General features: G+C 49.0%; 1 protein-coding gene across 1 annotated transcript in view; it reads left to right on the forward strand.

The window, feature by feature from the left end:
* Positions 1-15,979, forward strand: part of NID1 (nidogen 1) — an 85,202-nt gene extending 69,223 nt beyond the window's left edge. Inside the window, exons 14-20 of the mRNA XM_042960398.1 lie at positions 1,522-1,694; positions 5,094-5,220; positions 9,264-9,435; positions 10,442-10,599; positions 12,021-12,144; positions 12,866-12,978; positions 13,928-15,979. Coding sequence (XP_042816332.1) covers positions 1,522-1,694; positions 5,094-5,220; positions 9,264-9,435; positions 10,442-10,599; positions 12,021-12,144; positions 12,866-12,978; positions 13,928-14,049 — 989 coding nt within the window. The 3' untranslated portion in view covers positions 14,050-15,979. The remainder of the gene's footprint in view (positions 1-1,521; positions 1,695-5,093; positions 5,221-9,263; positions 9,436-10,441; positions 10,600-12,020; positions 12,145-12,865; positions 12,979-13,927) is intronic.
* The last annotated feature ends 7,132 nt before the right edge of the window (positions 15,980-23,111 follow it).

Genomic DNA, 23,111 nt, shown 5'->3' on the forward strand with positions numbered 1-23,111 from the left:
TCTATTCTCCATACAGCTATTAATCAGGGATTGACCCCCTACCAGATATTTTCCGGAAGCTGCTAAGAGGCTGCTAAGTGAGCAGGAAGTGGTCATTAATCCATCCGGCCAACATTCACTGAGCTTCAGATGCTGGGGTCAGTGCTGGGGGTCCAGAAGGGGGAGTCACAGTGTGGCACCCAGAAGGTCAGAGGACAGGTGAACAGGTGCAGGGCAGGGAGAGGAGCTCTGTGAAAGAGGACGGGGCCGGGAGACCCAGAGGAAGGTGTCCCTGGCTTCTGTGGGCATGGGGGGCTAGTTGGGGAAGGCTTTCCAGAGCAGATGGTGTGAACCAAGTTATTGGGGGGGAGGGGCTGGGGTTGAGAGGCCGATTCCAGGCAGCAGGAGCAGGCTGAGAGCTCACAGACATTGCAGGGGTGTCTGTCCTGTGGGAGGGGAGTCGAGGTGAGGATCTGAGACGCCCAGCAGAGGCGCCTGGGGTTGATCACGAGGGCAGCTGGGAGTCCGGGGAAGGTCTTGAGCAGGCATTGATGCCACCAGATGTAAGTTTTAGACGGATTGCTGGTTGGACCGTGGAAGCCGAGAGAAGAGTAAGAGGCCCCTGGGGGAGGGGAGGGGCCGTCCAGGTGCTGAAAACTAATCCAGGTGAGAAGCTTCGAGGGAACGGACCTCAGGGGCTGGCAGTGAGTTTGGAGAGGAGGGATGAACTCCAGAGAGAGTAAAGACGTCAGCCAGATGGGTTTATGTCACTGACTGGGCACAAGGAGCAAGATGTGGAAATGGCCCCAGTGACGACCGGGTCCAGCCCTCTCTCTTCAGAGAGCGGGAGAGAAGGCCCAGGAAGAGCCATGACTCATCCACACAGCAAGGGAATGGAGGGCTGGGTCTGGGACCCAGGCTTCCTGACCCCCACTCTGTGCCCCTCACCCTTCTCGGGACACTCTGTCGTCAGGGGAGCCGGGGCGTCGTGCTGGGCATCGGGGTCAGCATTTAGGAGGCGAGGCGGAACCTGGGGGCGAATTAGTCTCTGATCCTCCTTCTGTCCCTGAAAGCCCAGAAGGGGCGTGTTCCCGCACGGCAGTGGGTGTGACCCTCGCCCACCACGGGGACAGGGTGCGTGGGGCTGCTTCCCTGCTAGTCCCCCCAGCATTGGGAAGCTTAGTGCCTGCCACTGGGAAGTGAGCTCCCTGCGGGCAGGGCTTTCCAGGGGCTGTTTTGGTTCACTGCCGCGGCCCATGCCCAAAGCAGGACGTGAATGGTCGCATTATTTCTATTTCTATTTCGGGGAAGTCCAGGCCATTTTTTTTCAAGTGACCTTTAATGGCAGACTCATGCCCCACCTCCTCTTCCTCACAAATGCCCTTTGATTGAGGTCTTTCTGCAACTTGTGCTTTTAGACACAAATGGGCATTGAGTAGCTGTGTGCCTGTGGTGCCATGAAGCTGGCGTGACCCCGTGTGTGTGTTTGTGTGCACTCCTCCTGCACAGAGACCTTGCTCATTGACATCTCCTGCCACCTAGGTCTGAGTACAGTGGCCCCCCCGATTCACCACGGACCCTCTGTCCCCACTGCTGTGATCCCTCTGCCACCTGGGACCCACTTACTCTTTGCTCAGACCGGGAAGATAGAGCGCCTCCCCCTGGAAGGAAGCACCATGCAGAAGTCAGAAGCCAAGACGCTGCTTCATGCCCCGGTGAGTGCTGGCTTCGTGCACTTGGTGACAGCTTCTGCTTCAGTGACCCGGAAAAACAAGCAGGGTGTAGTTAGACCAGTACCGGGGCTTGACCCCTGGACGCGGGAGCCTCTTGATTCCACGTGACCGCAGGTGTCTGTCTCTAGACGGGGCCACTGTGTTCCCGAGCCGCCTGTGTAGCTGGGAGGGCAGGAGCAGAATCGGGAAGGCCATGGGGAGGCCACTGTGGTGTCTGACCCCTCGGGTGGGGCATCACACGAGTTGGCAGATCTGGTCTGTGTGCGTCTCCCAGGTCTGACCTTGCCCTTCCTGCTCAGTACAGTGGCTCGTGTTTGGCAGACCATCGCCTCAGGATCCTCAAATCTGCCCCAAGGTGGTAACAGCTTCGGCTTAGAGCTTTCCAAAGCATCAAAGATGCATTCTGCGAGTTGGGGAATTTTTGTCTGTTAGGGGTTGGACGCTTCTGAAAAGCTGTTCTGTTTCATCTGTGATCCTGACCCCCTCTCGCCAAGAAACCAGACCTGAGACCTGGGGGCTTCCGGCGGGATTGGGTCAGGGTTGCCAGAGCAGTGGGGCGGAAGGAGGGGGCGGCCCTCAGGTCCCGTAAGGAGTGAAGACGCTTTTCAAATCCCCTCCTAATTAGCCTCGATTGGATTCGTGTTCTTCTCCTGCACAAAACCCTCTGACGGGCTCTTCCTTCACACAGAATGAATCCAGTTCTTCCTTCGTCCTCTGGCCACCTCCTCCATCCCATTTCCTGCCACTATCCCCCCACTCTCCAGCTTCAGCTCTCTGACCCTCTGGCTGGTCCTCAACACACCACGCACATTCCCACCTCAGGACCTTTGCACCTGCCTGGAGTCCTCTCCCTCCCAGACCCTTCTGCAGTGCACTGCCTCGCCTCACTCAGATTTCTGTTGGCACATCACCTCTCTGAGAGGCCTGACCTGGCCACCCTGGCCACACTGCTCTCTGCCCCCTTATCCTGCTTTCTGTTCACCATAGCACTCAGTACTGCTCGATACATTATGTGTCAGTGTACATGTTCCGTATCCGATGTATCTATTCCCGCTAGGAACATAAGCATGCCAGACCAGAAACCATCCACCTGTTTCATGGAAGTATTTGTTTCACAGCAGTGTTAGAGCCAAAACAGTGCTTGGCACTCAGAACATAGCTGCCGAATGAATAAGTGATCTTTGTATTGTCCTGTTGCCTTACTGACACACAAATCCCTTTGAGGGTGAGCATCATTCTCATTTTGTGTCCTCTCAGGCACACGCTCACGTAGCGGGAGTGGGCTAGGTTCCCTGTGAAAGTCATTGTCGCCCACGATGAAGGGAAGAGGTTAAATGTCGAGGGAGGCTGTGAAAAGCAGAAAATGGAGGTGGGGCCGGTGGAGGGGAGGGCACTGATACAATAGGAGAGATACTCACTGTTCTTTTATTTTGTGTCTTGTGTATTGTTACCATTTTTAAATTTTTTAAAAAAAATCTTTATTTACTTTTGAGAGAGAGAGATAGAGTGTGAGCAGAGGAGAGGCAGAGACAGAGGGAGAGAAGCAGGCTCCAGGCTCCGAGCTGTCAGCACAGAGCCCGACACGGGGCTCAAACTCACAAAGTGCGAGATCATGACATGAGCCGAAGTTGGACGCTTGACCGACTGAGCTGCCCAGGCGCCCCTGTTTCTACCATTTCTAACCACTTCTCAATGATGGTGTGACTGTCACCACCATCCATCTCCAGAACTGTTTTCATCATCCCAAACAGAAACTCGGTCCCCGTTAGATAATAACTCCCTCCTTCCCCAGCCCCTGGCAACCTCTAGTCTGCTTCCTGTCTCTATGGATTTGACTCCTCTGGGTGCCTCATGTATTTGGAACCATCTGGTATTTATCCTTTTGGAAGGGGCTTACTTGACTTAGCATCATGGCCTCAAGGTTCATCCATGCTGTAGCCCGTGCCAGACTTTTCCTTCCTTCTTAGGCTGGATAATATTTCGTTGTATAGATTTACCACATTTTGTTTACCTGTTCATCCTTCGATGGATATTTGAGAATATTGCTGCTGTGGGGATGTATGCACCAACGTCTGTTCACATCCTTGCTTTCACTTTTTTTAAGGATGAACCAGACCCGGAATTTCCTAATCATATGGTAATTCTGTGTATGTTTTCTTTATATTTTGAGAAACTTGCCATACTGTTTTCCTTAGCTGCACCATTTTACATTCCCGCGAGCGTGGTACAAAGATCCCACTTTCTCTAAATCCTTGTTGATACTTAAGATTTTTAATTATTAATGCTAGTCATCCTAATATGTGTGAAGTGCGACCTCGTCGTGGTTTTGATTTGTGTTTCTCCAACAAGCGATATCTGCATCTTCTCATGTACTTATGGACCATCCGTGTATCTTCTTTGGAAAAATGTCTACTCATATCCTTTGCCTATTTTGTAATTGAGTCATTTGTTGTTACTGAGTTGTAGGAGTTCTTCATATATTTGCTTTGCCTCACTTTGCATTTCCATAGACATTTTAGAGTAAGCTTCTAAGATTCTACCAAAGGGAAAAATAAAGCCTACTGGGATTTTGATACAGATGGCATCGAATCTTTAACTCTATTTAGGGGAAGTTGATATCTTAGCAATATTAGATGTTACAATCTATTCAACTAATTTATCTCTTCATTTATTTGGGTCTTCTTTAATTTCACTTTGTGATGTGTTAATAGCGTTTAGTGTAGAATCGTGCATATTTAAAAATATTTGTCCTTAAATACTTTGTTTTGAATGTTATTTTAAACATTACTCTCTTAAATTTTTTATTTTGTGCGAGTATGTAGAAACACCATTTTATATTGCCCTTGTACCTGCAACCTGGCTGGATTCAATTGGTAGTTATAATAGTTCTATAGATTCCCTGGGATTTTCTACAGAAACAATCAAGTTGTCTTAGAGTGGTTTTACCTCTTCCTTTCCAATATTTGTCTTTTTAAAAAATGATCTTTAGGTAGGCAAAGGTTGCTTAGATGATGTAGAAAAAGTGTAAGAAAAGCAGTCATGAATTGAACTTAATAAATACTTAAAACTTGTGCTCTGTTAAAAACACCATTAAGAAAAAACCCAAAACAACAACAACAAAAAGAAACTGAAAAAAACTACATAATGAGTGGAAATACACACACACACACACACACACACACACAACAGAAGTTTTTAGCTGAACTATATAAAGAACTTCTACAGCTCAGTAATAAACATTTTTAAGTGGACTCAAGACTTGAAGACCTTTCATAAAATAAAGGTGTCTGAATGCCAGGAAACACATGGAAGATTCCCACCATCACTGGTCACTCAAATGCTAGTGAGTGGGCCACTCTTATGGCTGGTCTGCACTTCCAGGATAAAGTCATCATTGGCCTGGCCTTCGACTGTGTGGACAAGATGGTTTACTGGACCGACATCAGTGAGCCTTCCATTGGGAGAGCCAGTCTGCATGGCGGAGAGCCAACCACCATCATTCGGCAAGGTGGGCAAGCAAATACCGTTCTTCCTTCTTGGTTTGGCTTCTGGAAGCCCAAAGGGTTCCTGGGAGAGAGCAGAGGAGTGGGCGTATGGTTGCATACAGGATATGGTGATTTGAGGCTGACTGGGTTCTTGGCCTCAACGCCACCCTTTCCAGCCTTCTCTGGAAAGTCCTCCAAGGACTTATTGTTAAATCGTGAACACCTTAGCTGGGGCTTGTGGCTGGCCTAAGATGAATAAAGTTAAAACAGGTAAGTGCCCACGCCTTTCTCTAAAAGCTTACGTACCCAGTTTTAATGAACAGTAAGGGCCAAACTCCACCATCCGCTTTGGACATGCATTTCTCCTCTGCCTGTTGAGCCTAGACTTGATTCTCAGAATGCCTGCCCCATGGTATGCTCCACTGGGATTTCCCCAAAGGCAACAGGCAGATGATCATAAAGTTGGGAGGGTTACACGCATATTGGCAAATATCGTCCCTGATAGCTGTCTATTCCCAAGACAGTTTTCAAGTCAAAAGTTGTCACTTCAACCTGTGACATCGTGGTGGTGGTGGGGATATGTCTTTTCTACCTTAGCTCCACTGGCACCTGTTCTGATGGCCTGTGTCAGAGGAGTGCAGCAAATCGGGCTGGGCTTCCATAGACATTCCTCAAATTTCAGTTGCATTACTGGTAATGAGGTGCACGACGCTTTGGCACAGCCTCCCCCTCAGCATTTAACCTCAATTCCTTAACTTATAGAGGTTGATTAAGGTCAAGAACTCTATGCGTTATTGTAATGCCTACATTCAACAAGTCACGACTATTTTATGTGGATATGTTTTCTCAAGATTAAAGACCATTACAGCCAAAATCCAAGGGTCTGTACAAATTCACCTTTACTGAAAAGGTCAAATATTACATGTTGCTAAGTCAGTAACTCAGCAGCTGACTTGCAGGTATTTTCAATCGAAAGACATCGTGGGGGCGCTTGGGTGACTCAGTCGGTTGAACATCCAACTCTTGATTTTGGCTCAGGTCATGTTCCCAGGGTGGGGTCATGGGATTAAGCCCGGCATCAGGCTCTGTGCTGATCGTGAAGCCTGCTTGGAATTCTCTCTTTCTCTCCCTCTGCCCCTCTGCCCTGCTTGCGTTCTCTATCCCTAAAATAAAAAAGAAAGAAGAAAGAAAGAAAGAAAGAAAGAAAGAAAGAAAGAAAGAAAGAAAGAAAGAAAGAAAGAAAAAGAAAGACATTGTTATGCCAATGATAGTTGTATAAAATCATCTTGTTTCCTCTGCAAAACACTCAAATCAAAGGTACGGTTTCAAAATGTATGAGCCTCGTTCGGTATTTCTTTTTACTTGGGGCTGCATGTCACTTTTCCCACTCCCAATTTAATGTTTCTCTAATAATTGATGTTCCGGAAGGGTGCCTATGGGGCAGTTTTTTTCCTTTCTTGGCTCCTTCACAAAAGATGATCAACAGGAACCAGGCTGAGGTTGAGTTAAATATGTCTAGCTTTGGACATAGACCCTGACTCCTTTTCTGGAAGCTGACATGCTATTTAAATAATGTCTGGTAGTTTTCATGGTTTCGTTTAATGAGCAGAATTTTGAAAATGCCTTTTTGCATCGTGTGTGTGTGTGTGTGTGTGTGTGTGTGTGTGTGTGTGTGTGAAAAATGTGGTTGCTATTGTCTGTGATTTGACTTCAAAACCCAGTGGAGGGGCGCCTGAGTGGCGCAGTCGGTTAAGCGTCCGACTTCAGCCAGGTCATGATCTCGCGGTCCGTGAGTTCGAGCCCCGCGTCAGGCTCTGGGCTGATGGCTCGGAGCCTGGAGCCTGTTTCCGATTCTGTGTCTCCCTCTCTCTCTGCCCCTCCCCCGTTCATGCTCTGTCTCTCTCTGTCCCAAAAATAAAATTAAAAAAACGTTGAAAAAAAAAAATTAAAAAAAAAAAACCCAGTGGAAAAGGGGAATAGGTCATCATTGCTATTTCCTGTTGCTTCTGGAACTGATAATTATCCAAGAAAGCTTTAAGCACAGTAAGAAACATTCCAGGCCAAAAGTCCACTGTGAAAACACAGAATTAAACTAGAATGCGATCTTTGTAGAAGAAAGCTCACTGGGAATAAATTTTCTTTTATTTACAAATAAAAATAGTTATTGAAAAATAATTTTTAAAATATTTAAATAAAGGAGAAAGAAACTTCCACTTAAATCTTCATTGTGGTACAGGTTGGTGCATCCCTAGTGAGTGGAAGAGGGGGTATGTATCTCCTCTCTAGTTCATGCAGCCTGAATCCTAAGCTTCTCTTTCTTTCCTTGAGTTAAACTCCTAACCAAACATCTCTAATCAGGATCATCATCTGTTTCCTTTTGACATCAGCAGTGTGGAATATATTGCCTTGCTGTCTTCCCTAATTGCCCTGACTGCACAGTAAAGGGGGAGGCTTTCCAGACCTTTCCTTTGGCATGATAGTTCATAAAGTAGTGTTTTCCTGGTTGGAGGAGGTTTGATTGCTCTTGGGTTTGAGGTCAGGATCAGAGCTGTTGATAAGGAACCAGACAGACATGGAGTTTCTGGGTTCCTCTGGATATCTTGCAAAGTACTGTCACTGAACAGCCTTTTCTCCCCCACTCTTCTGTCTGTGTGTCTGAGTGACTGGTGTCCTGGCAGAGAATGTGCTCATTCCAGATACACCCCCAGAATGACTTATTCTACCTTTGTCTGAAAGTCGGAAGAGGTCTTTGGAGGTCAGGCTCGCTGTCCCTTCACCTCTAGGGACGTGGGAAACAGTTTCATACTTTACAAATCTCTACTTTTGGTTTGAATAACAAAAATCTTGTTTGAGTGCTGTTTCTAATGCTTAATAAACTGCCTCTGGCTGGGGTCCTTTCCGGGGGATGGGGCTGTGGTGTTTCCAGCATCCAGGGTCATGGTCATATTAGGAGTCTAGTGGAGGCTGATACGAGAGAGCGGACGTCCTGAACCATTTCCACGCTGATGAAAGAACACATGGGGGCATGATTTCCTCATATCCAGGATCCCTCGGGTAGGATGGCTTCATCCTTGGCTTCTTCTGCCTCCTCTTACACTTCCAGCCATACTAAGTGACCTTCAGTTCTCTGATCAGTAGAGGGGAGGGAATCCTAAGCGACACTACTAAAACCCTGGTGGGGTTCTGATGTTTCATTTGCTTTTATTTATAGTCCGGAAACCATTAGTTCGGTGGCTCTGAAGGTTCCTGTTGCGGCTGGCTTACTCTGTGGCAGCCCTGGCTTGGAAATCAGTTACTTAAAACCTAGTGAGGACTTTCTGGGAATGCTATATGCGATCACCGACACCCCTTCTTTGTACTCCTGATACCTGTGCAAAAGTAGTAACAGCTGTAATTTCTTGCAGTTACTCCTCGGAGATGACCCTATTCCCCCAATAACTAATGAACAAGGTGTATGGATTTGTTGCATTGTTCTATGCTCCCCCCCCCCCCCCCCGTGCTTGCGGGTTAAGCTCGAAGCTCTTTAACACGGGCATCCTAACTTCATCTCTGGGCACTCTCCCGTCCTCATGGACCCCAGCCATACAAAATCATGCTGTATCCAATCTTCTCTTTTATACTTACGTGCGGGTCCCACTCCCTGGAAGCCCGCATCCAGGATCTTTGCCTGACCAACTCCTGTGGGTCCTTGGGGAGCCAGCTTTACGAGGTGTTGTCTCCCTCAGAAATCCCTCCCAGGTCTCCCCAGGCTAAGTCTAGTGTCTCCCTCCACGTTCCCATAAAACCAAAACTCAGTCTGAATTGAGATTGGTTGCAAGTTCCTGGAAACCAGGGCCACCACTTAGGCGTCATTATGGGCTTGGTACATAATGAGAGGTCCGCCGAGTGAACGAGTGACCTTGTCACTTTGACTGTGGCTCATCTGATGAGCAACATGCATTTCACGTTCCCATTTGTTTTTCCAAAGTGCAAGGATTGAACACCGAGGGGAATAACACTGAGTAATGCACAAAACCTAATCTTAACTTGCTTTGAAAACCCAGAAGTATGCCGTGTTTGATTCTAGATCTTGGAAGCCCAGAAGGCATTGCCCTCGACCATCTTGGCCGCAACATTTTCTGGACTGATTCTCACTTGGATCGAATAGAAGTTGCAAAGCTGGATGGGACCCAGCGCCGGGTGCTGTTTGAGACTGACTTGGTGAATCCCAGAGGCATCGTAACGGATTCCGTGAGAGGGTATCTTTGTGTAAATCTGTGTAAATCTGTGTAAATCTGTGTAAATCTCTTCGACTTGCAACTGCTCTTTCAGATACTCTCAAGTGTCGGGCTCTAACGCCAGCATCAGTCTCCCGGAGTGAATGAGTTCCAGGATGAACAGGTCTACAGCTGGCGCCTTACAGATATGCACTGTGAAATGCCACAACATTTATTACAGTTCCCTGTGACCATGGACTTGATCAACCGTGTTCTACTTGTAAATCTTTTAGGAAGGGACTTTCTAAGTTCACGGCTCAGAAATTGGGTATTTCCATCCGAGTCGAATGTGGATAAACACTTGCCTTGTACCGGCCCCAGAATGGTGTCCAAGTGGCATAAATGTACCCCTGGGGCTGAGACCCACACAGCATGGACACCTTGGAGACCCCTTCCCGGGGGCTTTGTCATCACATCAATGCTTTTTTTTTTCTTTTCCCTACAGTTAGTTTTAAATCTTACCTGCGAGACCTTTTGCACCTCACGCTGTGATTCCTTCCCCGTGAGACCACACCCCCAGTTCTGTGGCCGCTTGGCCACCTCCCCCCCCATGGCAGACACCTCAGCCACCAACTCTGTCAACATCTGCTTCTGTGCCCGAGCCCCTGGGTCCACTATGCACCCCTGTGTAGTGACAGCATGCAGGAATCCCCAGATGTTTATCTCAGGTGTGGGTTGTTTTGTGTTCTTTTAAATAGCTTTATGGAGATAACGCTGTATCAGTTACGTTTAAGGAAAGTGAGGTCATTAGTACCAGAATAACCAAACTCAAACCAAGAACCAAACCCAAGTATCTCCTGCAAAGGAAAAGGTGTCTTATCACCTCCAGACCCCTTTTAGCCATCCTGGGTTTTAATGTGTTCATCGTGGGTTCTCTTAAAGTTTTTTTTTTTTAAATAAAATTTTTCTTATCCATCTGTGTTCTTTCTTTGTTATTCCTCTTATAACATCTTTGTTGTTCCTCTTTCCCTTCCTTTTCCTCCTGCAGGAACCTTTATTGGACAGACTGGAACAGAGAAAGCCCCAAAATCGAAACTTCCTATATGGACGGCACAAACCGGAGGGTTCTGGTGCAGGATGATCTGGGCCTGCCCAACGGCCTTACATTCGATGCCTACTCGGCTCAGCTCTGCTGGGTGGACGCAGGTGACGAAGAGCCCCGCGCCTGGCTGCTGGGGTTGCAACAGTGCTTTTTCCTTTTAACCTAAACAGTTATTCTCACCCACTGTAGGCTGGGATCTGTTATGGGGAAGAGAGTATAAGATACCTGTTTTATTTTCCTACACAAAAATCAGCTGCCTGTCTTTGCTCTGAAATGCATGGTTTCTATAGGCTTGACGGTGTCCAGGGCAAGTGTTCCATCTTTAAATCAGGGGTCAGCCAATCCTAGCCCGTGAGCCACATCCAGCCAGCCGCCTGTTTTGGTACGAGTCAGGTGCTATAGATGGTTTTTATTTATTCATTGTTTTGAGAGAGAGCAGGAGAGCAACAGAGAAAGAGGGAGAGAGACAGAATCCCAAGCAGGCTCCATGCTGTCAGCACAGAGCCTGACGTGGGGCTCGAACTCATGAACCGTGAGATCATGCCCTGAGCCGAGATCATGACCTGAGCCGAGATCAAGAGTCAGACGCTTAACTGACTGAGCCACCCAGGCACCCCTGGGTTTTACGTTTTTAAATGTTACATTTTAAAAGGTTCCATAAATAAATGCCTCCATAGTGTCCTCGATTTTGCCTCTTGGCCCACAAAAGCTAAATTAATTACTGTCTGGCCCTTTGAGAACAAGTTTGCTGACCCTTAGAGTTGTTCTCATCCTATTATTATCTCTGCATTATGCAATTTGTGACTTCCATCCTGTCACTTGCATCTGTTCCCCAAGGGCTCAGGCAAGACTTGTGGAGCCAGGGAAGAGAGGCATGGGGTCCTGATGTGAGCCCCTGGCCTGGGGTGTCCCTCAGGGGAGGGATGTGGGCTCAGTCGGGGAGCAAGGTCAGTCATCCCTCGAGTGCCTGTGGAGTACCTGCCCTGTTCCCAATACTGTCAGGTACTCAGGGCCGGGGTGGGGGGCGGTGCAGGGACTGTACCACAGGAGGGAAGCACGCATAATTAAATCAAAATGCAAGCCGTGAGCTGGCCCCAGTGTAGGCGCTGATAGGAGGCTGTGCGGGGCTGCAGCCGAGGTGCAGGTTAGCAGTTGTTAAGAGCTCTGACTGCAGGGAGGGAGGGCCTGGGAGGCTTCAGGGGGCGTAGGGACTTGAGCGAGAGCTGGAAGACGTCCTCGTTCCCACCGGGTCCCCAGCTGCTCTGGGAATGGGCGGGACAAGGAATGGTCCTCTGCCCAGCCCACATGGGAACCAGGTATGGGTTCCCCAGCGAAGGTGGGTGTTGACCAGTGAGAGGGGCAAGGCAGGATGAGGAGACCGCTTTCTGCTGTTGAAGAGCAAGTCATGTGTGTTGCCCGGGATCTGTCATCGTAAGGCTGACTTTCTGTCACCCTTGCCTCCCTTCCTCGTTTTGACACCAAGGGGCCATTTCTTCTATGAACGGCTTGTCTTTGCTCCACACAGGCACCAGTCGGGTGGAGTGTCTGAAGCCCGGGCAGCCGAGCAGACGGAAGGTTCTCGAAGGGCTCCAGTATCCTTTCGCTGTTACGAGCTATGGGAAGCATCTGTATTACACAGACTGGAAGATGTACGTGAGCTGTTGCAGCGTGGGGGGCATGGGGGAGGGTGGGGGCGGGGTATGTGGTGGCGGGGGAGCAGGAGCCTGCCACCCTGTCTCGGGGAGGCCAGGCCCTTCCCGTGTGGCCTCTCGGCTTGACCTTCCAGGATACCCGCCCTCTGCCTCGCCCTTCTGCCCGTCAGGAGGGGAGGGCGTAAGAGGGTGAGGGCCGGGCTCCTTGGGGGCCAGGAGGGGCCGTTTACCATCCCAGGGCTCCCGGATGGGCAGCTTCAAGTCTGTGAACTTGGACTTCATGAGCATGTCTGTTCTTCCCCCAGGAGCTGGCCCAGGCTCACTTGGCCGGCGGGCTCCCCGCCTACCCCGTGCCCCCACTTCATTCTATTTAAACTGCGACATTCCCACAGCCCCTTCTTGACCACCTCTTCCTGCAAAAAGGAGGAAGCAGCTGTGGCCACGGGCATCTGGAGAGAAAGCCGATTTCCCAGCCTGGAATTTAGAGCTGAGGGGCAGAGCTAGCTCAACTTTGTCCTTTTTTTTTTTTTTTAAAGAGGCCAGAGAAATGCAGGCTTGTTTCCACCACAGGAGGAGGGGAGGATGGCTAGGAAGTAAGCCCAGCGTGTCCCCTCACGGCCTCCAGTTTATCCCCGAAACCCCAGAAGACGCTGCCCAGTAGACAGAAGGTTGGAGCCACCAGATGTGTCTTTACTTGCTGCCCTTTGGTGTTTTGTAGGAGTTCTGTGGTTGCTGTAGATCTTGCCATCTCCAAAGAGACGGATACCTTCCACCCCCACAAGCAGACCCGGCTGTACGGTGTCACCACGGCCCTGTCTCAGTGTCCCCAAGGTAACGCCCCCGTGCTCTTGCCGTTCAGGGGCCAGGGATGCTCTGTGGCTCCACGCCTCCACCCTGCCTGCTGCCCGTGGGGCCTCCACCTGCCCTGGTCACATGGCAGGCGAGACGCACTCCCTTCCATCGAGGGCCTGCATTGTTTAAGAAGTGAGCCAAGTCGATACCTAGGAAACATTAGGCAATGAACTGGAAATGGTGGACAAGGGGGAGGAAAAGGATTGAATCTTGGGCCGGGTCTAGAAGTATGTGGTCTCCGGGTTCCAAATAGGAACATCCGTGTTACGGTCTCTGTGGCTTTAAGGGTCCCCGCACTTGGCCTAACAGCCACAATAGTAATTACCTCTAATAATAATCACAGACACGGACAAGGTGCTTACCGTGAGCTGGGTCCTTTACATATGTGAACGTGGTGGGCTAAGTGCCTTGTGTTCGCTAGTTCGCTTAATCCTCATGGCGACCGCACGAGGTAGGTACTATTTGTGTGCCCATTTTATGCATAAGGACACGGAAGCCACTAGCCCGAAGTCACAGGGCTCACAGTGGTGCAGCAGGAGGGTCAGCCAGGCAGCCTGGCTCCAGGACCTGCTGTGTTGCCTCTTGGGAGACCTCTCCCCTCCCTCACCCCCCTTGGCTCCCCACCTCCCTGAGGCCAGTGCAAAGCCGAGTGGACAAGCTAGACAGAGAGCCCTCTGTGCTTGAAAACCCCAGCTGCGTGTTACAACCAGAGCCGGAAGACCCTCCCTGAGACCATCGATAACGTTCATGGTAAATCCGCACAGTCCCCAACTCAGAAATCAGTGTTTTTGCCCTCTGGCAAATCCATCACCGTGAGGATTCCCTTTCTGGAAGCACCCACACGCTTGGTCTCCTGGAAACCGAGAAGGGGACTGATGGGCGGGCTCTTCTCTTAGATGGCTGTTGGACTGACCTCTGCCTTTCCCAGGTCACAACTACTGCTCGGTGAACAATGGTGGCTGCACCCACCTCTGCTTGGCCACCCCCGGAAGCAGGACCTGCCGTTGCCCTGACAACACCCTGGGAGTTGACTGCATCGAGCGGAAATGAAGACAAGAAGGCCTCATTCCCTCGGCAGGTACTCAGCGTCACCCTACTTGAAAGGGTCCAGACTGAAAACTGTCCGACCTGGTGGCGATCAGGCCCAGGTCCTACCCAGCCTGAGCCCCGACAGTATTCCCCTCACTGTTCCCCAAAACATATGCCCCCGGCTTCTGGAATGGGAAAGCCCCTTCCCCCTCCACAAAGACAGAAAACCCCGACTCCGGATTATGTGCCCATCCCAGTGCTCTGGAAACTGTCCCCAGTTTATCCCCGAGGTGATGAGCAGGGCCCGCCCAGGCCTGAGCTGCCCCCTCCCCCTGTGGCCTTATAAGCTCAGCCTCAATCTGACACGCCCACCATCCTGTTAACTCCCCGACGCACCAGCCAGGGCCACCTGGGCAAGGCCGTGAATGAAGGAGGGAGTTAACCCTCCCCCTCTTTTTTTCTCTTGGTGCTCTGATTTCCCTCTTCATGCTCCTGGCTTTCTACTCCCAAGTTCTATAGCACCTGCATCCTGCCCAAGGCCCCCATCATAGTGAGCGAGCCCTGCCGTTTTGTTCAAAACCCACCTGGTCTTAGGGCCATGTGGATACGTATGGTCGATCGTCAGCATTCCCTCCCAGATAAGTTACTGGCATTTCGGCAGCAGCCCTTGGTAGGTCAAGCCCTTCAATCAAAGGAGTGTCCAGTGGTAGGAATTTCAACACGTAGAGTCGGGTTTTGAGGACGAGGATTCTTGGATGTGCCTTAAATTACACCATTGGATACCAAACGATCCCACTTTGCCCAAAGCACCTGGATCCGAGCATCTGGTCTCTTGAGCAGCATGGCCCCACTGGGGGCTGGTGCCAGTGGTGACGGGTCTATAGGCCTTCATCTCCCACCTCCACTGGTGAGAGCCAACCTACAGTCAGTCAGCATGAGCCCGTGTCTCCTTTGTTTCCCCCTCTGTTCACGGCTCTTGCTGGCTGTGTTCCCACCTACGAGGGCCAGAGTGAGTATTTATACTCCTGACCCAGACCCGTTATTGCTCATTGGTGTAATTAAAGGGACCGTCGCCACATTTCACGTTTATGTTTCTACAGTTTGTTTAGAAACATCTCCTGGCCGTACGAGCAGCTAGTGTTATCTTTTTATCAGCTGCCGCCCCGAGGTGCAAAACAGTAGGGATTTTGGATTGAAAGTGGGGCATCAGGAGATGGAGTCTGTAAAGATTGGGGTAAGGGCGCAGAGAAGGCTCAGCAGAAAGTGTCACAAAGAGGTTGGTCAGGAGCAGGAGTGGAAAACCCAAGAGGAAAGGGGAGAAGAAGGTATTTAGCAACGGCAAGAAGGAAAAACTCTCCAAAGAGAAAACGGCACATTTTGCCAAAGGACACCTTCGCTGGAGGACGTGGAAGAATTTGTCTGTTTTTCTCCTTGGGGAAGAGGTCCTTCCCTTATCTGCAAACCTCAGTACACTCATCACCCCTCCAGCCCGTATCCCCTCCTCACTTTGTCCTCATGTGCTGCGGCATCGCAATGGAGCCTGGACCGGGAACGAGCCTTGCCCTGAATGATCGGAGTTCCTTCTGAGAGCCAAACACATTCCCGAGAATCACGAAGTTTGGGGAACGTGTGGGTCTTTTATCCAGCCCAGCCCCATGAATTAGTTTCACCTTTTTATATTTATCATTCCATATCAAGCCCTCTATATCAAATGTTCGTCATGATTTTGTATAATTTTTATAACTATTTTATTCATTCTACTAGATTCATTCTAAAAGTTTTCAGACGGTAAATTCTTAAACTGTGGAAACCACTGAAGGTGCTTATTAACTGTCCCCCCCAGACTTTTACAAGTATTGGATGATTCCTTGAGTTTACAGTTGTATAAATAACAGCGCAGAAAATAAAATTTTTTTCGTAAAAAAAAGTCTTTATGCTTTTTGAATAAAGAGTTTTAATGTTGGGGGCTGATTCACAATGAGAAGATCGCCATTTAATAATCTGCAAAATCTTGGGGTGTCTGGGTGGCTCAGTGGGTTAAGCGTCCCACTCTCGATTTTGACTCAGGTCATGATCTCACAGTTTGTGAGTTCGAGCCCTGCATTGGGCTCTGCACTGACAGTGTGGAACCTGCTTGGGATTCTCTCTCTCACTCTCTCTCTCTCTCTCTCTCTCAAATAAATAAAACTCTTTAAAAAAAATCTACAAAATCTGTGGCATCCCCAGTGTTACAAGGGGTGGTTTGTTTCCCACAAAAGACTTAGGGGCTTATTGAATTAAAAAATCATTCTACCAGGGACCCCAAACCACCCTTTTGGACATTGTTTTCATGTTCTAGAAAACTGTTCTTCAACCGCAGGCAACGGAGTTTCCTAACTCAGTTCTGAAGATGAGCCGTGTTTTTTTCTTTTCCCTCTCCTCACCTCCAGAAGGAACAAAGACACTTTCCTGGCACTGACCATGGCCTGAGATCCCTGGACTGTTCCGTGCTGGCCCTTGGGTGGGATGGGAATGGGGCTTTGACTTGGATAGAGCGAAGAGGGGGCTCAGAAGTTGCAGGGGTGATGATGCTCAGACCTGCTGTTGTAGGCAGAAGGGAACTGGTACCCGAGGGCCTGCGTGGGACATGACAGCATCCGTGGGACCAGTGACAGCCTGCCAACGTGAACTTCCTAAAGGGGACAGCTTCTATTTGGGCTAAAACTTACAGCGTTTTAGGTTCATAAAACCTAGTTACCTAAAGGGTACATCAAGGCCGATGGTAGAGTGGGGTGGTCCAGGGATACATCTCTACCAAGACAAGGACTGCACTGGCGGGAGCTGTCTGCATGAACTACTTTGGATCTCTAGATGTAGGAAAACACAGCTGCACCCCGGGGAGAGCTTGATGAAGAGGCTGCTGAATTTCGGTCAATTTCAGCTTTTCCTGAGTCGTGGTGGCCATCCGCCATCATGCAGCCCCACTGTGGGGCAGAGGGGACAGCAGCCCAAGCTCCTAGAGTGGCATTGCTGGGGCCAGGGTGGGCCATAAGGACCTTGTTCTCCAAAAATCAGGGTTGTGTGTTCTGATTGCTGACTGCTGCTTTTAATTGTTGGGGGGCCAGCACATGGAAAAAGTCTTGAGGACCTTAGATTTGACAATGGTTTCTTGTAGATGACATCAAAAGCCCAAACCTCAAAAGAAAAACAAATAGATTGGTCTTCAAAATTAAAAACTTGTGTGCACCAAAGGACACAACTAAGACAGCAAAAAGACAACCAACCCATGGAAGGGGAGAAAGTATTTGCAAATCCTGGTTAGTATCCAGAGTATATAAAGAACTACAACTCAGCAGTGACCATAACAAAAAACCCAATTCAAAAGTGGACAAAAGATTTGAATAAACATTTTTTTTTTCAAAAGAAATCTACACATGGCCAATAAGTGGACAAAAAGATGCCCAACACCATTCATCATTAGGGAAATGCAAGCCAGAAGCACAATTAGATGTCACTTCACATCAGTTAGGATGGCTGTCAGAAAATCAAAACCAAAACCAAGCAGGCAAACAAAAAAGACCAGAAAATAATAAGTGTTGAGGAGGATTTGGAAAATGGAAGCCTTGTGCATAGCCAGTGGAAATGTAGACTGGTGTAGCAGGAAGGAAGGCAGCTTTGTGGTTCCTCAAAAAGTTGAATAGAAAATTACAGTACTTCTGGGGCGCCTGGGTGGTTCAGTTGCGTAAGTGACTTCAGCTCAGATCATGATCTCGTGATTTGTAAGTTTGAGCCCCGCATCTGGCTCTCTGCTGTCAGCATGGAGCCCACATTGGATCCTCTCTCTCTCAAAAATAAACTTTTAAAAAAAGAAGAAGAAAATGATCATAACTTCCAGGTAGACACCCAGAGGAATTGAAAGCAGGGGCTCAAATGGATCCTTGTCCATCAGTGTTCATGGACAAGTATCACCTGTTCACCTTAACCAAAGATGGAAACAACCCGGGTGCCCATCAACAGATGAAAGGATAAATAAAATGTACTCATACAATGAAATATTCAGCTACAAAGAGGAAAAAGTTTCCAAGAACATAGATGAAACTTGAAGTCGTTATGCTAAGTGAAGTAAGCCAGACACAAAGGAACCAATATTGCATGATTCCACACATGTGGGGTCCTTCGAATAGGCAAATTCACAGAGACGGAAAGTAGATGAGAGATTACCAGAGAGATTACCGGGGCGGGTAGCAGGGGGAATAGAGAGTTATCACTTAACGGTTTCAGAGTTTTTATTTAGGGTAATGAAAGAGTTGGGGATGTAGGCGGTGGTGATGCCCTGACGACACTGTGAATGTACTTACAGCCCCTGAATCACACACTTAAAAATAGTTAAAATGGCAAATTTTATGTTATATATATTCTATCACAACTTCTAAAAATTAATGTCCTATACCAAGAGCCATAAAATGTGTACTTTAAATAAGTGAAGTATATGGCATGTGAATTATATATCAATAAAGCTTTTTTTTTTTTTAATTTGAGAGAGAGAGCGAGGGAGCGAGTGGGGAGAGAGGCAGAGGGAGGGAGAGAATGGACATGGGGCTCGACCCCACAACCCTGGGATCTGACCAGAGCCGAAATCAAGAGTCAGACGTTCAACCGACTGAGCCACCCAGGTGCCCCAAAACTTAGTTTTCCAAAAAAAAAAAATCACTGTAATTAAAAAAAGAAAAACAACTTGTTACCAAAGGTTGGCAAAATGCTGATCACTGTTGTAGTTGGCTACATTGTATAGATTCCAGGATTCTAGTCTAGGTACTTCTGTGAAAGGATTTTGCAAATAGAGAACTAGGGTTATTGGGGGCCTGGGTGGCTCAGGTTAAGCATCGGGCTTCGGCTCAGGGCATGATCTCACAGTTTGTGAGTTCAAGCCCCACATTAGGCTCTATGCTGACAGCTCAGAGCCTGGAGCCTGCTTCAGATTCTGTGTCTCCCTCGCTTTCTGCCCCTCCCCCACTCACACTCTGCCTGCCTCTCTCAAAAAATTAATAAACTGTAAAAAAAAAATGTAAAAGAACATAAAACAGGGGATTCTTTATCCTGGACAATGCAGGTGGGCCCTTAGAGGAATGGGGGCACCTGGGTGGCCCAGTTGGTTGAGCATCTGACTTCGGCTCAGGTCATGATCTCACAGCTCGTGAGTTCGAGCCCCACATCGGGCTCTGTGCTCACAGCTCAGTGCCTGGAGGCTGCTTCGGATTCTGTGTCTCCCTCTGTCTGCCCCTAACCCACTCGCATTCTGTCTCTGTCTCTCTCAAAAAATATTTTTTAAAAAATTAAAGAAAAAAAACCAGAAGAGGAATGTGGAAGAATCAACTAAGGCAAAAACAGAAAGCAGGCAAGATGACGCTGAAGGGTAGGAAGGACCCGCCTGGACATTGGTGTCTTAATGGAGGAAGGCAGTTATGGGCGAGGAGCAAGGTTACCTCCACAAGCTGAAAACAATTCCTGGCTGGCGATCAGCAAATTGGGACCTCGGTCCTACGACTACAAGCAACTGAGTCCTGCTATAACCTGAATGGGCCTGGAGGTGGGTTCTAACCCCAGAACCTCCAGAAAGGGGTGGAGTCCTGCAGATGCCACAGTCACGGCCAGATGAGACCCTCAGCAGAGGACCCACCTGAGCCATGCCGTGCTAATCGTCTCATCTACTCAGCTGTGAGACTTTCCACGGTGGCGTTTTGAGTCACAAAACGTGGGGCGATTTGTTACGGCAGCAACAGAAACCTAATACGCTGTTGCCGCTTGGGGTTATGCCAGATACTTTCCATTTGTCCGTCTGCTCTCCCCGTCCTGATCCTAACCCCAAGAGGCCAAACCACATGGATGACATAATGACTCCCTTGCCCCCTGGCCTCCTAGGAGGCAGAGGAGGGAAAGAAGAGAGCGAGAACAGATCTGTACCACCCACTCCCTCCCTGCTGAGTCTCCCTCCCAGGACCGGGTGTATCTCTTGACCAGAGGTCACAGCCCCCTCTCCAGGTGTCCTCTCCCCACACCCCGCCAGTGGTCCCAAGAACCCCTTTCCTCCCCTAGTCAATCTGGGCGTCGGGGAGGTAACAGCTCAGGCTGGTTCCCCACACCCCACCCATAACGTGAAACCTCGCTCAAATTAATGCCAGCGCACCTGCCTATCGAGACCGTACCTGATACAGTTCTTAAGGCTGTGATCTCTACTTGTATGTTTGTCTGTAGTTTCGCTCCAAAGGGGGAAAAAAAAGTTAAAATCTGTCTCCTGATCACCTCACATACACTTGTGTCCAACTGGGACACATGTTACAGTGTAGCTAGTGGGTATGAATCATACAGATGTACCCAAAAAATGTACCCGAAAAGTCCAGTTTCTTCCATAGCTCGTCGTGATTTTCAGACTTGGAGCCCTGCGATGGCAGACCGCTCACTCGGGGAGAATTCTGGTTCCATTCAGTGATTTCTCCGTCACGCTGGGTCCTTCCTTAGGGGTCTCCCCCCACCCAGACCCCAGTCTAAAGTCTCTGTGGCTCGTGGGCCTGCTGCTGAGGACACCCCCAGCCCAGCCCCCTCAGTCTTAGGCTGGCCTGGCACCCCCAGCGGTGGGGCCTGCGCTTGGCAGCTTGGCTTCGCGGGGTCTCTCTCTGTGGCTCTTGGAGTCATTGGTCCCGTGGTCCTCACGGTCCCTCACTCTGCAGCCTCGTCACCCCGCCGCTTGGCCTGCTTGGGCTGCTGCGACTCCCTCAGCCCTCTCTGCCGCAGGGGTGCGGTGCGCTCCGGGAGGGACAGGGCAGTGAGTGGGCCGGCCCTGCAGGGCTCCATGCCCCCACTTACCGGCTCAGTTCTCCCACCAGAGTGAGTGGGCCCGCCCGGTGGGCCTTCTTCCTTTTACCCCACGCCTCCCCCCTGCTCGGTACTTAAAGAAAATTCAACAACAACAACCAGAGTTAAGAGATGGAAGGGCCAAACAGTCTGCAAGAACAGGCTCTGTGGTTGGTTCCTTGTTTGCTTGAAGGGTAGCTGGGAATAGCCCGGCCTAGGTGGCAGCCTGAGTGAGACGGAAGGTTCCCCACCTGGGCAGGTCTTCTCAAAGGCAGTTCCAGAAGAGACCACTAGAGGGCAGAAAAAGCCTCTCCGTGCCTGCTTGGCTGGTGGGGGTGGGGTGGAGGTTGAGGCTCGCAGGCCTGAAGGCCCAGATAACTTCCCCAAAAGATGGTGTTCAAGCTTTCCCATGTTGTTGCTCTAGAACTTTCCCAATATCGGTTAGTTGCCTCATCTGCTGCCAAAGGAAATCTAAATGTCGCAGTTTCTCTGTGTGCACAAGCCTGTGCAATTTAAATGCAGATTCCACCCTCCCCCCCCCCCCCCCCCCGCACGTAGCCCTGGGGGGTTCCTCCCAAAGCCTTATCTGCCTCAAACATTTACAGATGACTGTGGTACCCAGTCAGGGCCATGCACTCAGCGTTGTGAAATAGAATTTATCTACCCATTGCGCAAGTCAGGAAACTGAGGCCCAAAGTGAGGTAACTTGGCAAAGGTCAGTCAGCCACCAAATATCACAGCAGAACCCACGTCCGGATCTAGTTTGCTCTATAGGCCACACTGTACACATCCTTCCCACCAGCCTTTTTACATAATACTTTAAACAAACTTATTTTTACTGTATCTTACTTTTATGTCTTTGTGTTCAACCCATTTTACATTTAGAAAATTAGAAAGTCAAGGTAAGGCACAAGAAAAAGAAATCACCAGAAAGCTTACCATTTAGCAATCACCCCATTCTTACATTGATCTCTTATCCCAGAAATGAAAACTCACTCACACACACAAAACCTTGTTGTATGTATTTTGTAAAATGTATGTAACAAAAAATGGGACCCTGCTAAATATACTTTTTGGGATTTTTGTTTTCTATTTAAATAAATGTGCATATGAACATCACTTTTAATGTCCGCATAGTATTATATTCTGTGAAAGGACCATCAACTCTCACAAACCCTCTTATTGAAAAACATTTAGGATGTTTCATTGTTTTTCTCTTTCTTTCTTTCTTTCTTTCTTTCTTTCTTTCTTTCTTTCTTTCTTTCTTTCTTTCTTCCTTTCTTTCCCTTCCATTTTCCCTTCCTTCCTTCCTTCCTTCCTTCCTTCCTTCCTTCGGTAAATAACAATTAACACCCTTGTACTTAAAGTGTCCTTACTCATTTCTCTAGAATAAGACTTGCTATTATTAAAATGTTAAGGTGCACCTGGGAGGCTCAGTGCATTAAGCGTCTAACTTCGGCTCGGGTCATGATCTCATGGTCCATGGGTTCGAGCCCCATGTCAGGCTCTGTGCTGACAGCCCAGAGCCTGGAGCCCGCTTCGGATTCTGTGTCTCCCTCTCTCTCCACCCCTCCCCAACTCACACTCTGAGTCTCTATCAAAAATAAATAAACATTAAAAAAAAATAAAGCTAACTAGCCTTTTGTCATATATATGACAAATACTGTTAAAAGAAGATTTTAATCTGTATGTAGTCAATTCCTGCCTGTTCTACTGCACCATGTGCTTGTGAACTAGAATGAAAGCACTGGCCTACAAGTCATGAGCCGAATGTGTCCAAACTCCGCCCTGTGGCAGATGGTATTTTTCAAGACGGCTGTGACACTGTCTCCCATCCCACGTATTCTTACGATTTTGTGTTGATATGATGTTGGCGTTCCTCCCGAGAAGTGGGGCCTATGCTCCCTCTATCTGAATCGAAGGAAGCCCGTGACTACGAGGGCCTGCCGTGTGAAATCTGACGGTAATCTAGCAAAGTAAAACAGCTTCTCCTGGTCCCATTGGACTCTGTCTCTAGGAGCCCAGCATCCGTGATGTGAGGAAGGCCAGGCCATATGGGGAGGTCATGTATACGTGTCTGGCCTGGTAGTCCCTGCTGAGGCCCCAGCCTACAGCAAGCATCAGCCGCCAGATATTCAGGTGAGGAGACCTCCCAGGTGACTCCAGCCCGAGCCATTGTCTAACAGCAACCCCATGGCAGAGCCCGGTGGTCCTAGTCAACCCTCCGTTCGCAGTGTCAGCCCCGTTTTAAGTCA

This window comes from Panthera tigris, chromosome D2 (genome assembly GCF_018350195.1).
Source record: "Panthera tigris isolate Pti1 chromosome D2, P.tigris_Pti1_mat1.1, whole genome shotgun sequence".
In the NCBI taxonomy this organism is placed as follows: Eukaryota; Metazoa; Chordata; class Mammalia; order Carnivora; family Felidae; genus Panthera; species Panthera tigris.